The sequence below is a fragment of the Anguilla anguilla genome, chromosome 7, assembly GCF_013347855.1.
Source record: "Anguilla anguilla isolate fAngAng1 chromosome 7, fAngAng1.pri, whole genome shotgun sequence".
Lineage (NCBI taxonomy): Eukaryota > Metazoa > Chordata > Actinopteri > Anguilliformes > Anguillidae > Anguilla > Anguilla anguilla.
In genome coordinates, this window is record NC_049207.1 from 8,658,061 (window position 1) to 8,675,972 (window position 17,912).

Sequence of the window (17,912 nt, forward strand, 5' to 3'; positions counted from 1 at the left end):
CGTCGTCGGTTGATAGCGTTGTGCGGGCATATCTGGCGGTGCTCTCCAGGGGATGAATGTGATTTCTTTAGACTTCAGAAGGGGCCCCATTCATCTATTAAGCCTGTCAGTTCATTTGTCTGCTGGGTGATACTTAACAGATTGTTTTCTAATAGTCACGACCATTTCCTCTTCGGCTCTCAGGGTGAGGATGATGAGGCAGTCCTGAGGAAGGCAGCGCTCCATCAGTCACTGTCACACTGCAGCTCCTCCGCACTTTTTAAATCCGCTCACTCTTTCCTGCCCGTTTGTTTATAAGTATTCTAGTTTTACAGAAACTAGAGTAGGTGCGGCCTTTTTTGTGTTTTTTAATGAGACATTTGTGTGTATGTGTGTGTGTGCGTGCGTGTGTATGTGTGTGCATGTGTTTATTTGCACGCGTGCCTGCGTCTGTGTGTTTTTTTTGGAGCGACGGAGCCGGTGGAAATGGACTGGTGGAGACTCTGCTCTGTCTGTCTCCCTCTCTCTCCCCCTCAGAGCCCCAGCCAGAGGAGCAGCTCTGTTTTGGAGGCGTAATTGAGTCTTAATTAAATTGGCAGTGAGGAACGGCGTGAGAGAGAGAGAGAGAGGGAGAGAGGGAGAGGGAAAGGGAGAGAGGAGAAAATTGGACGTGGGCTCCATTTCCACTCAGCAACAGGATTTGCCTTCCACTGCAGTGAATTTCATGGAAACAATTGGAAGTGTGTAGACTAAAAGCTTTTGGATTGGGTGCAGAATCCTTTCTCCTTTTAAATAAAGGGAAGAATGCGGGCCCGGGCGCTGGGAGATGATTTGTGGTAGTCAACAGAGGGTTTTCCATTAAAAAAAAGGCTGTAAATTGTAAAGGCTGGGAAAGCAGTGCTTTGGAAAGGCCAGTGACTGTTATCCACTTGAATGCAGAGGCGGGCGGTGAATCAGAGGGACGTACCTGGTGGGGTTGGAGCAGATGTGGACGGTAGTTCACACGCAGGCGGTGCCCGATGTGGACCTAGCGCGTCACGGAACTCGTCATCATCACCGGCCGTGGACAAAAAAAAGTATCGAGATGTAACGGGGAGTTGAAACGCGCTTGGCGGTAGTACGACGCGTCACCGAGCCGCGTGACCTGATGTAGAGCGGCGAAAAACGAGCGGGTTCGCACAGTTCTCAGGAGCGGAGAGCGAGGCCGGGCCGCGAGCAGGGCGCTAGCGGGGCGCGCTGGGTAAATACGATTTTGGGGCCGCAGGGCTATTTGTTCTCGTAGACTTATTAAGAGGCGACGCGACCAAGCGAAGACGCTCCCCCCCCCCCCAACCCCCCCGCAGTTAGAAGTGTTGTGAGACCCTAATGAATGACATTGTCACCCAGCGACACCGGCTCACACACCGGGCCTGTGTTTATATTCATTGGCCCGCTGGGGCATGCTCAGTTTGCTTCGGGGGTCCTTTTATTGACAGCGCGCGCGTGATTCCTCCCACCCCCCCCCCGGTCGATTACACGGATTACTTCGGGGTGGCTGGAGGTAATAAGGAAGCGCGCTCGTGATTTTGGGCCTTCCACCTGAGCGACGCGCGGGGCGCTGATTTTCTCATTAACCTCGGTGGCGGCGGCGGCGGCGGCGGCGAAGGAGGCGGGGGCGTCAGATCCAGCGCGCTCTTCATCGCTAATCCGCGCAGACGCGTCCGTTAAATCAGACCGGGCCCGTCAGAGCCTGCCGCCGCCGCTCTCCCGCCATTGCACCCCGCCGCCGGTGACGGGTTCGCCACACGGAGAGAGGGAGGGAGGGAGGGAGGTGGAAAGAGGGGGAAGTGAAAGAGTGCGGTTGTTCCAGGTGAAAGTGGGAGGAAGGGGCTGTTATGCTGAAGGAGAATATGGCGCCTCACACTTATTTGCTGACCTTTAGTCATTATTACGCTCTGAGCGCTGATCCCCAGATGAGCCTCGCTCGGCTCATGTTGTGACATCATATCCTTTTGTGGGGGCTGAAAATATTTGCAGAAGCGGGGGAGGTGAGCGGTGGGGGGGGGTCTCTCCCAGGGTCAGACCCCATGCCGTCCCCCGTCCCCCCCCCCCCCCAAGGTCTGACCGCGCTGCGTTCCCCTGACGACCGCAGGCCCCTTCTCCTTTTAAGAGGCCCCCGTTTCTCTCTGCTCTTCCAGGGGGGGCCGACGACAACCTGATGGAGGGCGGGGAGATGAAGTTTGTGTGCAAGCCGGGAGCGCGGAACATCACCGTCATCTTCCAGCCCCTGCTCAGGTAGGACACGCTTCCGCACACACGCGTGTGACCGCACACACGTGTGTGACCTCACACGCTCAGCTGAGCAAAATGGGGGAGCAGGTTAACCGTGCTTTCTGCTTCCTAAATGGGGGGTGGAGGGGGAAGGGACTGTGTTTGGTTAAACCTGCATTTGTTCAGCTTAGCCTGGGCGTTCAGGGCTGAGTTAGTGCAGGACTGTGCAAGTGAGTCAGCCACTGCTGAAGCCTTGACCTTTTTCCATCAGTGGCTCTTATCATTGGTCAGTTCAAAATGGAACCTTGCTTTGCACTGAATTGGCCCTTGAATTCTTGAATTTGAATTTGAATTAGGAGTGAATTCATTCGATTGAAAGGAAGGTTTGTAAAGGAGAGTTTTTGTTCCTTTCATTGATTGTCAGTACCCTTCTTGCTTTGTTGTGTACACCCTTGGGCTGCTTGGAGAACCCTTCTGCACTGCCAGTGTTTGGCCGGCTGTCACTGTGCTTTCTTTCTGTCTGACTGCAGAATTTTGCATTTAAGGAAAGTGTTTTCATTTGCGTTTTCCCACCTGGATGTGCTTTCATGTGAACAAAGTATCAAATGGAATGATTTTAGTGGCTCATCCTGTTAAGCAACTGTTCTAGCACACAAGTGGGCTCCGCGGCCTAGTATTAAGTCTGAACCATGGCGGTGCCAGCTCTGGCAACAGACGGCTGGGTCTGGCATGGCCAAGGAAGGGAGAGTTTTACTCAGCCGGGATGACATCCTCTCGTTGCTCACTAGTGACCCCTGCAGGCCGGTTGGTGGAACAGCAGCGGCGCCTGCGCTCGCCTGCTCTCTCCTGAACGTAGGGCAGAGGCTGCAGCGTTGAGCTCAGGCAGCAGTCCAGTCTGCACTTCACGCACTCCCTGTCTCTCTCGGGACTGCATTACTGAACATCGATCCCTGACCTTTGCACTTGTGCTGGCGTTACGTGGAAGCAAAGAGCTCTGTGCTTGGGAACCATAAGGCCCTATATATGTGTGTGTATGCATTTTCCTTCAATCAATTTAGTCTAGTTTATGCTTCAGAGGTGATTAGAATTTAGTGGAATTCAATAACATATTATGAAAATAATTCAATTTTTTCAATCTTTCATTTGATTTTTTTATTTTTATTTTTTTTTTAAGATATTAAAGATATCCCAAGGTATTCAGTTCAGATTACAGTTCCGTTTCGGCAGTTTCTCGGCACGTTGTAATTGAGTTGCGGATTGACCCTGACCCTGGTTCACACAAACACGATTAGACCCTGTCCCTCAGGTTCTCACCCATGTACAAAGTCGCAGTCAAAAAAATGTTTTGTAGTGAGACGGAGTAAGAAAAAATAAAGAGGAGGGGCTTAATGAACTGTACATGATGAGTACTGCATCATACAGCTCAGCACAGCATACAGCACAGCACAGCCCACAGCACACAGCACACAGCACAGCCCACAGCACAGCATGCAGCACACAGCACAGCGTACAGCACTGTACAGCACAACACTGCACAGCACAACACTGCACAGCACAGCACAGGATACAGCAGGATTGGGCGGGTCCCCCTGCTCAGGGACACACAGACAGACGCGGGAGGCCGAGGTCACGCTGCACAGCAAACGCACAGAGCAGGGCCCGTACGAGTGACCCTGTGAGATTGATCCCTCTCTCTCTCTCTCCCTCTCTCTCCTCTCTCTGACCGCGTGGCTCTCAGACAGCTCTGTCAGCCCCTCTCCCCACTCCCTCCTCCTCCTCCGTTCTCTTTTCACCGTCGCCGCGGTCCGCTAACGTCCCCTTGTATCACGCGCTCCGCCAGGAGAACGTTACGAGCGGCGGACGGCGGTATCGCTCAGAGTCATTTGACTTGGAGTCCTGGACCCTCCTTCCCCCGGTTTAGATTTTGAATGGCACTTTAAGAGTACAATCATATGCCTCGTGCGCTCACAAAAATTCCCTGTTTTTCAGAATTGAAAAAGATCCCACTTTGACCTACGCTAACAGGCTGCACAGGAATCACTGGAGATGGGGCTAAACACAACATGACTTAATAATAAATATTAATGATAAAATAATAAATGTAAATATGCCTCCACTGCAAGGTGCTACTTTAGTCATTAGTCTGCTACCCCATAAGCCAGTTATTTCAATGCTATCTGTACATTAAAAAGTCGCTGTGCAATCACAATTATAAATACACACTCATACAGATTATGTATGCATATATGTGTGGGTGTGTGTGTGCACTTTATGTATTTGCATGTAAATATGTATGCATACCATCTGTGTATGTATATACGTTTTGCCCAGTCTGTTAAATCTAGTTTATGCTTTGAAAATGACTTTTATGGAATTTGCATGAAATGCAATTATGGCTAAACGTGCGATTCTATTTATTCAGCGCTGCATTATGAAAATCTTTCATTCGGGTTCCGTGTGCTTCAGATGGTCCAGATATGGCGCTGGAATGGCGGTTCCGATTCAGCGGGTTTCTGGCGCGTTCTGATTGAATTCCGAATTGACCCCGACCCCCCGGCCCGCACGAGCGCAATTAAAACTCCGTCCCCTGTGATCCCGGACGCGGCGTGAGGAGCTGGAGCTCGCGCTCCGCCCACCGGCTGCCGCCGTCCAATCAGGTGCTCCGCCTCGGCGGAGCTCCGCCCACCGACTGCCGCCGTCCAATCAGGTGCTCGGCCCCTACGGGCTGACGGACAGCGCGGCGGCGAGGCCCCACTGCCAGAGCCAGAGCGCGGGGAGGAAATGCAATCCACTGAAAGCGCACTACATCAGAAAAAATCCATCCGATTCGCTCCCCTCTTTGTTTTGTGAATATCAGATGGCGGCCGGGCGGTCGATGCGGGGGCTCTGCGGAAGGCTTTGTTTTCATTGTGCGCGGTGTCGTCGGAGACGGGCGCTCCAGCCGGAGAGAGACTGCGATTCAGAGACCCCGCCATCGATCGGTCTGAAAGCTGAGCTGCTCCTGTTGATACTTTGCCGTAAAAAAGTGCGCGTGTGTGTGTGTGTGTGTGTGTGTGTGTGTGTGTGCGTGTGTGTGTGCGCGCGTGTGAGAGAGAGCGTGTGTGTTTTCACCCACGCCAGCAGTATGGCGGCGTGTGCGTGCGCATGTGTGTGTGTTTGTGTGAGAGAGAGCGTGTGTGTGTTTGTGTGTGCGTGTGTGTGCGCGCGTGTGTGTGTGTGTGTGTGTGTGTGTGTGTTTGTGTGTGTGTGTGTGTGTGTGTGCGTGTGTGTGTGTGTTTGTGTGAGAGAGAGCGTGTGTGTTTTCACCTACGCCAGCAGTATGGCGGCGTGTGCGTGCGCACAGACACCCTGAGCGTGCGGCGAGCAGATCCTGAGCAGGTAGAAGGTAATTTCATTTGACTCTCAGGGCGTCCTGCTGACATTTGAGTGGTATTTAAACGCACCCCACCCTGACCGGGGCTGGCATTTTGAAGGGACGACGCAGCGCTACTCTGTAATCTCCCCCTCCCCGTGCTTCCTCCAGGCTGATTAGCACAAGGAGGTGCATGTGTATGAGGGAGGGAGGGAGGGAGGGAGAGGGAGAGAGGGGGGGGGGCAAGGGGGAGAGATAGAGAGAGTGAGAGAGAGAGAGGGGGGGGCGAGGGAGGAGAGGAGAGGAGAGAGAGAGAGAGGGAGAGACGAGAGAGGCTGCATGCTGTGCCTGAAACCTTGGCTGGCATGGCAGAGGGTGGGGGGTGTGGGGCAGTGGTGGGGGGGCATGGGGCTGAGGTGGGCGAGGTGAGAACGGGCGGGGGGGGCGCTGATCCTGACAGACTGGCGGTGTTTGACCACTGGGCTCAGAGCACCCCGGGGCACTGGGGAGTGTAAATTTCAGCCACGCTTCATTAGACTCAGAGAGCAATTAGAGAGAGAGCTGGAGACGCCCGCGGGACGCGGCGGGAACATCTGCAGAGAGCGAGCGGGCGGGCGGGCGAGAGAGAGAGGGCAAGCAGGCGAGAGAGAGAGAGAGAGAGGGCGGGCGGGCGGGCGAGCGAGCGAGAGAGAGAGAGAGGACGAGCAGGCGAGAGAGAGGGCGAGAGAGAGAGAGCGGGCGGGCGGGCGGGCGAGAGAGAGAGCGAGCGGGCGGGCGAGCGAGAGTGAGAGAGAGCGGGGAGCCTCTTAAGTACAGCGCTGCGCGTTTGCATCTGAGGAAAGTTCCGGGCCGGTCGGGTCGCAGGTGTGAGGGAACGCGTGCGTCGCGGGTTTTGCTCGCTCAGGCGATTTTTCGGTCGATCCGCGGGTTAAATTAGGCGAGCGGGGCGAAGGCGCCGCCAGCTGCATCCTCTCCAGAACCAGCGGCTGGCTCTCACCGCGGGCCGGTTTGGCGGACGCGGTCGTGTACTTAGCTGGGGATCGGCGCCGCCCCTGTGTCGGCGGGACGCCCCCTGCCGCGGGCGCGAAATTAAGCACGACGGTTTAAAAATCTGGGGAAGCTGTTTAGGGACCGAAAACAGCCTGGCAGGAAGCAGGAGGCGACGTGTAGGACGAGCCAACGGAACCTCGTGTTCGTTTCGTTTGCAGTGACGCCTCTGTCCCCACTACGTGCATGACAAGGGAGTGACACAAACCAGCTCTTCCTGCAGGCTAACCGCTAGCTGTCATCTTAGTAATGAGATTCTTCTGTAGATGTTTTTTTTTTTGTTTGTTAATCCTGTCCTGTAAATGAAGGACTTAATTTGCTTCAGTAACTCAGTCGTCTTGTGTTCTGGGTTTCCAAACTGTGCCGATGACTAAATATAACATAGCCTGTCTGAGAGTGGTGACACGTGCGGGGAAGCAACCTTTAAAGGTCACGTACTCTAGTGTGGAGAAACCTTAGTTAGGGGAAAATAATTTTATGAAGGGAAGGTTGGGGCTTTTGGATGAATGTTCCGTGCCCTGTTTCTTCAAGAGGACCTTCCACCTCCCCCCCCCCCCCTGTCTTCTGAAACACCACCCCTGTGGATGTAGGGAGGCGTGGCCAGCACCTTAAATCCTCTGTCTGTCATTCACTCTGCCCTCTGCACACCTCCCTAAAACCGAACGCTGCCCAGCTCGGTGTAAATGGAGCCTATAGCAGGGTTGGATCTCTGCTTCAGGCTGCTGTTCATGTTTGAAAACTTCCTCTCTTTTTTTTTTCTTCCTTTCCTCTCACTTTTCCTCCCGTACGCGCGGTCATATTTCTCCCGTGTCTGAACGGTAAAAGCGTTTCCTTCATCTGAGTCTTCGTGTCGGTTGGAGGCTGTTAGGCTGTTACAGTCTCCGCAGAATTACCAGCACTGTGAAATTAGAACGAGGATTTGCATTTTTTTCTCCTTCTTTTTTTTTTTGCCATTAAGATAAACAGATTTTTGTGTTCAAGCAAATGTGTGTGCCTCACTTTTAGGCTTTGTTTAAAAGCCTTTGCTCAACTGAGTCAACAAATTTCGTTCAGTGTTGGAGCAGAGACCGGAATATTAACCGAGTTGCAGTAATTTCTTGCAGCCGTGTTTCTGTCAAGTCAAGCCCGGGAGCCTTGCTCTGGTGTGGCGTTATGAACATTTTAAACATCGTGGCACTGCCGGATCAGCTCCTCTGGCTACACTAGCGGTTTCTCTTGTTCACTCAGCCAATCACTATCCCTTGTTTTACTGGGTGGATAGCCTTCACCCTTGATGATGTCATGTGAACAGGCGTCTGTCAGATACTGAAAATTCGGTAACAAAGGGATGAAGGATGGAAGTAGAATGGTATGATTTTGTGAACTTTGGCTGACTAGTCAATGAGCTCGGTAATGTTATGTGGCTTGCTGATGAAGCTGCTGAGTCTGGAGCAGGAAATTTGCCAAACTTTTCTGAAATGAAAACTCTGATTCTTAAAGTTCCATAACAAAAGGCTGTATGTGCGAAAAGGCTCAACGTGTCAAATAGGCCGAGCAGTTCGGTCCTGTCGGTCAATCCCAGCACCAAAGGTCTCCAGCACGTCACTCTGGATCATGATGATGCCGGTGATGTTTGATCTTGACCGTTAAATTTGCTGTAATACAGCAGTTGGAAGTGAACTGAAGAGGACACCTTATGCATTTGGAATTCAGAGCGTTTATTAGGCATATCTCCTAATATTAGTAGCATGTGAGGTACCAGTGACGTGTATTTTTGAGGGAAAGGGCACCAATTTGATCTGCAACAGCAGCACCATTCGTTTCGAAGAGCTCGTTTTAATTGGGAAAATATTTATTTTTAACACCAGAGATGCATCAGATGGCCGATTTAAATGCGAGAAGGCTATAATCGGTAAGGAGATTGCGTGGAATAAAGGTCTTGATCCTTGGCTGTGTGAAAATCATGGTTTGGGATGACATCACTGGGAGGTGTTAATTGCTTTCTCTGACTTTAATGCTGTGACCCCAACAGCCTTTAAAACTGTGGAGGTTGTAGAAAAGGGCTCAAGAAACACTACCTAGCAACTATTTCGAGAAATAAAGGTCGATACATGCCCAATGCCAAATGAATGGTGATATTCCTGAAGGTATTTTGACTAAACTTCTCACAGTGTTAATACATTATCCGACACTGCTTAAAAGTTCAAGCTTTTGGAACCTGTTAAATATGACGTGCAGAAAATTGACCCTGGCTGAATGACGGGTTCTGTGACGGGCTGAATGCAGCTCTGGTGTGCTACAACATGACCGCGGTGTCAAAAGAGGGAGAGTCGCTGATGTGCTCAGGAATTAGATCAGGTGACATCATGATAGTGATGTCCTAACACCTGCAGTTACCAGTAACGAGATTCAGAGTCAAAGAAAGTGAAACCCATAAGAAGACCTATAATCAATGTGAATCTAGATTGACATGCTGACTACTAAAAATGACTGATTCAGTTGTGAGAGAAGGATGCTTCAGGCCACTTGAGTATTCCTTTCTTTAAGCTATGCTGACTTGTTAATTATTTTGAATTATTTTAGTATTTGTCCCCTATATGTCACCCGCAGGACTGCGAGATGGTCCCAGGGTTACCAGGCTGTCCAGCGTTCTTCTCTCACTGCTCACTGCTGCCACCTTTAGGCTGAACTTGTAACGTGCCCATGACCGCTGGTTTGAATCCCACTGGGTCCGTAGCACCCTGGTCTCCTCACGCATGGCTTCTCGATCAGAGCTTTCCTGCTGGATCTGGTTTGGACCGCAGCCCTCCTGCTGTATCCAGTTAAAATCAGAGCCTTCTTCCCGTATCCGGGTTAAACCACAGCCTTCCTCCTGTATACAGGTTAAACGACAGCTTTCCTGCCATATCCTGTTTAAATCACAGCTTTCCTACGACGGCCAATTCCTGCAAATCGAGGCTTCCCCCCGCTGTTTACGTTTTAAATCCGGACTTAGCTGTTGTATCTGGTTTATGTCAGAGCTTTTGTGATCCGTCCCCTTTAGACCAGTGCTTTCCTGTTGTGTCTAGTGTCTCCGATCTCTTACGGTGTCTCACCTGATTGGGTGAGCTCGCTCCACAGAGGACCAGCTGCGCTCATGTAGTATTAGAGTTTCACTGTCACTGTCTCCATGTCTCCATGGGGAAGAGTGTCAAATTTCACTCTCCCTGCTGTTTGCACAATTCACATGTAAAAATGCGTACGGGGAAAGGAGAAGCGTGTTCTTTATCACACCCTCAGAATCCCAGTAGAATTCAGTCGTTTGGGGGTTGAGCGCGGTCGAACCCGCGCCGTCGAACCCGCGCCATCGAACCCGCGCCACTCGAACCGCTGCTGCGGGAGCAGAATTAGCATATTATCAGCAGAGTTTCCAGACTGTTCCGTCCCGGAGTGGGAAGTTTGGGCGCGTGTCCTCAGATTGCTCGCGAACGCGGGTAGCGGGGCGGGGTGCCTGCGCGGGACTGCAGGAGTGCCCTAGCGCGGCGGCCGCTGAGGGGAGAAGGATGATGTCATTGGTAACCCGCCCGAGGGGGGAGGGCTCGGAGCGTCCGTTTCGCCGCCCGCCGTCGTCACTCTGATCGCGGCCGCCGCGTCTTTTTGTCAGGGAGCCGCGATGCGTTCGGCGGCGTCGATTGCGCTGCCCGCAACTTCCTTCCTTCCACTCTGTCTTTCTGGAGTCTGTCTCCCTTTTTTCTTTCTGGAGTCTGTCTTTTCCTCTTTCTGGTGTCTCTCTCTCCCTGTCTTCATCTGATGTCTCTTTCCATCTCTTCTGTCCCCCGCCCTCTTCCTGGTGTCACGTGCGATCGCACGTCTCGCCGGTGATAGCATTAACAAAAGTAGAAGGGTTGCCAGTTCAAAATCTCATGTGGCACAGCAGCTACCGACAAAGCTCAGAGAGAACCCGGAAATCCTTTATCCGCCGCCCCAGAGCCCGGCGCTGCCGCGGGTAACCGCGAGCGGGGGACGTCTTCAGCACGGGAGCCGCGCGCGCGTCTCAGATTGGTGCGTTTCGTTTCGGCCCTTCTGAAAACCGTATATGCGCGAGGAGAAGGCGCACGCCGGCAGCGAGCGCAGGGGCTGCCGCTTGTTTAAGATGGTAAGTCATCGCAAATCCGTATCAACACGTACAATCTTTCCACTGTTTGGATGGCTTTTTTTTCCTCCTCCCCCCCCCCCCCACATTTTTAATCTTTTCTCACTTAACCACGGATTTACCACAGTAAACATTCGCCGCTATAATCTCTGAGCCGTAGCCGTGGGCATGGCGCTGAATTATGGATCAGGAGACGGAGATTTTTCGCGGAAAGGTCAGGATGCGTTATAGAGGAGAAGTTAGGGTGTCGGTGTGTGTGTGTTTTTTTTTTTTTTTTGTTGCGTTCGCTGACAGCTGAAGACGCCCACGCATGTGCCTCCGCCTGTCACCGTTATTATCGTCGCCATTATTTATCACGCCGGTTTCCGTTTCCATGGAAACTGCGGAGGGTTGCACGTGCGGGCGGGATAAGCGTACACAGGAAGAAAGAAAAAAAAATACAAATAAAAAATAAAGTTAAAGCTAGTTCACAACACTGTATTCACAAGACCGATTTAAATACTAATAGCGTGCAGGTGTTTATACCGTCCAAAGCCACCAGGAGTCAGTGTAGAGGAACGTGCCTGGCTTCATTCACACTGACACCATCACTGATTGAGTTGCCCTTGCCCTGGGACACTTGCTTGGGGGCAGCAGTGGAGGTAGATCGATGCCCACTGGGGTGCCAGCGTACCAGCCCCCCCCCCCCCCCCCCGTCCACTTTGAAGCGGCAGCCAGGGTGTGTGGGCAGGCTATCCCCATTTCAACTGGACTACTGGTGGAGAGGGTAAAAGCTTGGGTATTTCAAAAGAACGCTCCTTTACTTCTTTAAACAAGAATAATGGGGGAAAAAAGGCTTGTATCAAGCAAGTGCAGTGGTCTTTTAAGTTTCAAAAAGCCACTTTTTAATGATAGACTGTGTGTGTTTGTGTTTGTGTGAGAATTATGTGCATACATGTTTTATATTTTTCTTTATTCTTCTCAAAAATCCTAATTTGAACTTGGACAATGAAGAATATGACTGGTGCATCATTAGAAGAGGCTGTCTTGCACCACCTCTGCCGTCTGTTGGACAGCCTGCTTTGACTCATTACCGCTGTCCTTAAAATAGTCGTGGGCTCAAAGGAAGGAAGCGACGGTCTGGTCCAGACCTTATTAAGGATTCTCAGAAACCCGCGATAAAGACCTGAAAGGAACCGGAAAGTTCTGACAAACAAGCGGCGGTGTGATGTCACGGCTGAGAGCGCGCGGCGACGACGCCGTGGCATCAGGACCGTTCCGCCCCGGCTGGCTGGGGGCGAAGACGAAGATGAAGACGAAGACGAAGAGGGGGCCGTGGCGGGCCGAGCGCGGTGCCGGGGGGAAGAGTAATGAGAGCGAGCGGGAAATCGACGGAGGGGGCCGCGTTCCTCCTCTAAAAATAGAGACATTTTTCATCTTCCACCCCCTTTTCCCGAAATGTCAGAGGAGTCCTCTCGTGGGTGAGATATCCAGCGCCGGGCGCTGATGGGGTGTCTGGGTGCGAACGGGGGCTGCGGACCTCGGGGCGCCGCGTCGTCCATCGCCCGCGTCACGCGCCCCCCGGCAGAGATGACCCCGCCGAGGTACGCGCCGCCCCGCCCCGCCCCGCCCGGCTTTCGCACGCTCCCATCCCGCCGCCGATAAACGCCACGTCACGCTAACGGTGTTTAAATACGGCGCGCTGGTGACCGGGGAGAGTGAAGGTGCTGTAGCTGTGCTCTGTGAGCAGAGGGCAGACTGTACAGGCCCGAGTAACTGAAGGTCACCTGACTCTGTTTCTGTCTGCTGGAGATTGCCCGCTCACCGGCTGAATGAAACCCAAGCTGGCGGTCCGCGGTTTGGAACAAGGGCTGCTGGGTAAAATTGAGCGTCTTCGGTCGTTCTAGTAACCTGTTGTGCGGTCGAGCTGCGGGACCTCATCTGACACAGGCTGGTAGTCTCTGTGTGATGGAATTGGCCAGGAAAATTGGTCACAATACTAGCCACAACAACGGACCCGTTTTTCTTCAAGGACAGCAAACGCATCAGTGTTTTTGCGAAACCTCCTACAAAATGGCAGCTTTCCCTGCCTGGTTACCTTTGATACAAATGTCATGACAAAAGTAGTTTCTGTAGAAAACGTGCCGAGCAAAGCGGCCATGTAACCATGTAATGCAGACACGGCGGCCTAAGTTTGTGTCATAAATCATTTCGGTTTTCTTGTGTTCAATGCATCTCTGTCATTCCAGCAGATAGTTTGCAAACCCTTTCCTTCGACAACCTTCAGAGCCAGTTGTGAACAACACAACATCCTGAAACAAAACATAGTTGTAGCCAGCTGACGGGATTAATTAAGTTCCCCGCGCAAGGTTATCCAGAACTCTCTTGGCAGGAAAGTATTTGGTCGTATACATACATTAGAATTTAAATTAAATGAGAACCCCCCCATACCTGTACCCAAACAGGTGGTAATCAGCATGAACAAGTGTGAACTCCAATTACCCCCCCCCCCTCCCCCACACACACACGCACACACAACCACACACACACGAGTGGAGAAGGCAGATTAAAAATGCCCTGGGTAATTAGGTAATCATGAATAAGGCTGTGTTTTTGTCATGGGAAATAATGACACAAAATCATAGAAAAGTTGAAAATCAAGGAAAACAAAAAAAGTGGTAGAAATCATGCTTGTTTTAAAAAACATTAATTTATTAAATGAATAGGTTAGTGCAGCAGTGGGAAATGATTGCAGTAAAATTCTAACTAACAACAGTAACAAGTGCTTGAAAAAAAAAAAAAATCAGTGGGCAGTTGCTGCTTGGAACAAATATGAGTTGAAATGTATTGATTGGCTGGTACATTTTATCGTTTTGGTCCATTATGGAAAGACAGAGCATGCTTTTTGCCTTTAGATTGACAAAACATTGTTAGAAAGGGAGCTCAAATCGCATTACTAAAATGACATTACTTGTGTGTCCATCTTTATTTCGCACCGAGCGCGGAGGTCTGAGGCTCAGCCGGTCCCCGGCCCTGGGTGCGGGGCGAGAGCAGCGACCCCTCGGCCTCTGAGCGGCTCTGCGGAGCCCTGGGGGGCCAGGGGGAGAGCCAGGCTAGGCCGCTGAACCCGTTAGCGGGTGAATTTGTTTGGGTTGGGTTGGGTTGGGTTGGGTGTGTAGGGGCGGGTGTCCCGAGCGGCAGGTCAGGACGTGTCCTCTCTCTCTCTGTCGTTGCCCTGGCGGCAGGCTTGCACGGCATCCTGGGTAAGGCCTGTGGACGCCTCCCTGCTGCTCTGGGAATTGGGCCGGTGTGGAGAGGAGCTCTTTGATCCACACCTGCCCTGTGGTTCCCTCAGTAATCCCAGGGCCTGGAGGTGGCTTTTCACCGCTGCGTCTGGGCCTGTGTGTTTTAACTGTGCCCCCCTGTGTGAGCGTGTGTGTTTGTGAGACTGTTTGTACATATGGGTACGGCTGTGTGTGTGTGTGCGTGCGTGCGTGCGTGCGTGCGTGCGTGTGTGCGCGTGTGTGTGTGTGTGTGTGTGCGTGTGTATATGTGTGTGTATATGTATGTGTGTGTGTGTGCGTGTGCGAGCGTGCGTGTGTATATGTGTGTGTGCGAGCGTGCGTGCGTGCGTGTGTGTGTGTGTGTGTGTGTGCGTGCGTGCGTGCGTGCGTGCGTGCGTGTGTGTGTATGTGTGTGTGGGTGTGCGAGCGTACATGTGTGTGTGTGTGTGTGTGTGCATGCGTGCGTGTGTATGTGTGTATATGTGTGTGTGTGCGTGTGTGTGTGTATGTGTATGTGTGTGTGAGTGTATATGTGTGTGTGCGTGTGTGTATATGGGTGTGTGTGTGTGTGTGTGTGTGCGTGCGTGTGTATATGTGTATATGTGTGTGTGTGTGTGTGTGTATATGTGTGTGTGGGTGTGTGTGTGTGTGTGTGTGTGCGTGCGTGTGTATGTGTGTATATGTGTATATGTGTGTGTGTGTGTGTGTGTATATGTGTGTGTATATGTGTATATGTGTGTGTGTGTATGTGTGTGTGTGTGTGTGTGTGCGTGCGTGCGTGCGTGCGTGTGTGTGTGTGTGTGTGTGTGTGCGTGTGTGTGTGTGTGTGTGTGTGTGTGCGAGCGTGCGTACACTTCCCCGCTGTGTTCCCCAGAGCAGGGAGCTGTCACTGTGGGTTAGTTTGACGCGACGGAGTCCTGGCACTCATTTCACAGCCGTCTTTGATTCTGCACCCTTTCCAGGTCGACGAGTTGATTGCTGATAATAACGCTGTGTGATTGCTGGAGTGGAGCTGTAATTGATTGAGCCGGAGTCTTCCTCGGGTCAGGCTTCTGAGGAGGAGAGGCAGGTGGTGTTGATTTAGAAAGGCCCATCTCCTCTATCCAGCGCCTCTGTGTCTGGAAAACAAGGAACAACAAAAAGAGCCTGTTTCCTTATTGAAGTGTGAAGATGCGGATGGCGTATTCCAATGAAGGCTTTTTATACACTTTCCTGTATCTTTTGTTTTGTGTTGTGTAGCTAATATTATTTGGCCTTGCGTACTAAAGCTGTTGCTGGCTGTGGGGGTGGGGGGGGAGCAATTGGTCTAATTTGGCAAATTGACTATAATCAGTCTTTGAGAAAGATAATCTGTTTTTGCTCATGGTGGTGATGAATTAATGTCCTTAACGGGCGCAGGCTAAACTCACCTTAATCCACCTCGGTAATTGCGGCCAAATTGGAGTTTGTCCATTTAAGGACGCAAACCAGGAGTTAAATAAAAATCAAAGGGTATAATTGGCGGCGGGTTGCGGGAACTGAGAGGATCGGTCTGGCGTGCCGGACGCCAACCGTTTCCAGGACGATAATTACCGCACAGGTAGCGGCGAGTCTCTGCCGAACGCTATCGGACGTGATATCGAGCAGCTCCAGGGCTGGAGACGGAGACGGAGCTTCAGTCGCCACACCGCGGCTCCTGTCCGCGTAGCGCGCGCATACGCACCCACGCAGACGGAGCACCTGACATCCATACGCTCGCAATTACTTTAACCAGCGCGCGCGCGAGAGAGAGAGAGTAATATTACATGCCACATGGAGTGTGCAAATTGTGCCGCGCAAATAACCCGCCCACACACACACACACACACACACACACACACACGCCGTTGCACATGCACGCACGCTCATCAATCTAGACTGAGCGGAGTGATTGCGGGGGAAACGTGCCAAAAAACACGAACAGGACGGGGAAAAAATAAAAAAGGATTTAAAAACACACGCGCGCACACACACACACACTCACACACACACAAGAAGACAACAGAAGGCCGCACATATATGTGCGCACACGCCTCCCTCGTTTCAAATGAGTCACACCCCGAATGGTCTCCAGAACGTTCTCCCACCTCCCCCTGGCTTGGCTCTGCGTTCCTGGGGAATTAATTGCCATTACAGTGTATCGATTAACATTTCTCTTCCCGGGCGTCGCTCGGCTATTGTGAGGGTGTGCGCTGGGTGTAAATTAAGCACCGAAACGGGGGAGTTGGGGGGGGGGGGGGGTTCACAAAAGCAAGGGATTAGAGGAAAGAGAAAGGAAGAGGAGGAATGATAGACAGATAATCAAATAAAGCTCACGCCTCCTCTTTAAAGTAATAACTGTTTTTATTTATTTATTTATTTATTTATTTACGCGGGCGTCTGAAGTAGCCTACTTACGCAGTTACCCTGGTAATACACGGGCAGTGATGGCTCAGGTGTAGGTGAGTGCGTCACGCCGGCCGTCTCGCTGTGTTTCGCGGTGGCGCTGGGCTGAGGGGACAGGCGCTGTTGGCGTGAGCAGTGGCTCGGGACGCTGGCCTGCCGGTCCGGAGGGGCCCCGCGGTGCAGGTAATGGAGCCCCATTGGATTCCTGTATTATCTGGGGGATATGGATCGTGGCGCTCGAGGAGGGAGCTCGCCGCATTAGAATGGCTGCACAAATTGTGGGATCGGCCCCGAAAAAAGCTCCCCCCCCCCGTCTTTCTTTCTTTCTCCCCCCCCCAACCCCCACCCCACCACCTTGCCTCTCGCGCGTGCGGTTCAAATTGCCCCGACAATTTAGTTAAACACCGTTTGATTTGAATGTGCTTGATTTGAAAAGCCGGTGGTTTGCTGGAAGGAGGAGGGGGAAGTGGCAAGTTTTTTTTTTTTTTTTTTTCTTTCAGTGTTTGCCATGTAAACAATGTGGGGTGGTCTTGTTAAGGAAAGAGTTTCATATGGTGTGTGTGTGTGTGTGTGTGTGTGAGAGAGAGAGAGAGAGAGAGCGTGTGTGAAAAGGTGCCTTGCGTATAATGGGTTATGCATCACAATTGTTGATTTGGTTACAAAAGAAATGGCTCCGTACCCTTTGATACATGAACATTAATTTTCAGAAACCTTCATGTGTTAAGTGCAGCTGGTTCAAACACTGATAATATCAGTGTATTTTTAGCTTCACATTGTTTCTGTTGGTGTAAACATGGGGAAAGGTTCATAATGGAGTGACAGACATTTTTATATACATTTTGCTAACCGAATCGACCATTTAGGCTACCAGTGCCAGTTGTTAATATTTTTTGGGAGTCTAGGGGTGCGCATAGACTAGCTGTGAGAGAACTGTAAATTGCAGCCCTTCCCAAAAATGGAGAAACACAACTAGTCTCTCAATATGGAGAAGACACTCTTTTCTGTTTCTCTGAATAACTGCCATTGGGTAGCCTGCTTGTGTAATTGTTCTCATGAAACAATTCTGTGTGAAAATGGATGCATGTAGACATTGATATTTGGTAATTACAAAGTCTCTTACAAGTGACTTGACACAAAAGTGTGTGTGTGTGTGTGTGTGTGTGTGCGTGTGCGTGAGAGAGAGAGTATGTGTGCACATGCGTGTGCGTGTGTGTGTATGTGTGTGCGGCTTGCCCATGCTTGTGTGTGTGTATGTGTGTGCGTGAGTGAAAGTGAGTGTGTGCACATGCGTGTGTGAGAGAGAGAGAGAGAGAGTGAGTGTGTGCACATGCGTGTGTGAGAGAGAGAGAGAGAGAGAGAGAGAGAGTGAGTGTGTGCACATGCGTGTGTGAGAGAGAGAGAGAGAGAGTGAGTGTGTGCACATGCGTGTGTGAGAGAGAGAGAGAGAGAGTGAGTGTGTGCACATGCGTGTGTGAGAGAGAGAGAGAGAGAGAGAGAGAGTGAGTGT

General features: G+C 51.5%; 1 protein-coding gene across 2 annotated transcripts in view; it reads left to right on the plus strand.

Moving 5' to 3' along the window:
• exoc4 (exocyst complex component 4) overlaps positions 1-17,912 on the plus strand; it is a 149,897-nt gene that overhangs the window by 55,104 nt on the left and 76,881 nt on the right. For both annotated transcript variants that reach the window (XR_004766012.1, XM_035424698.1), the window contains exon 10: positions 2,157-2,253. Coding sequence is in view for 1 of the 2 variants with exons in the window: in XM_035424698.1 (XP_035280589.1) it covers positions 2,157-2,253 (97 nt within the window). In the remaining variant the exon portion in view is untranslated. The remainder of the gene's footprint in view (positions 1-2,156; positions 2,254-17,912) is intronic.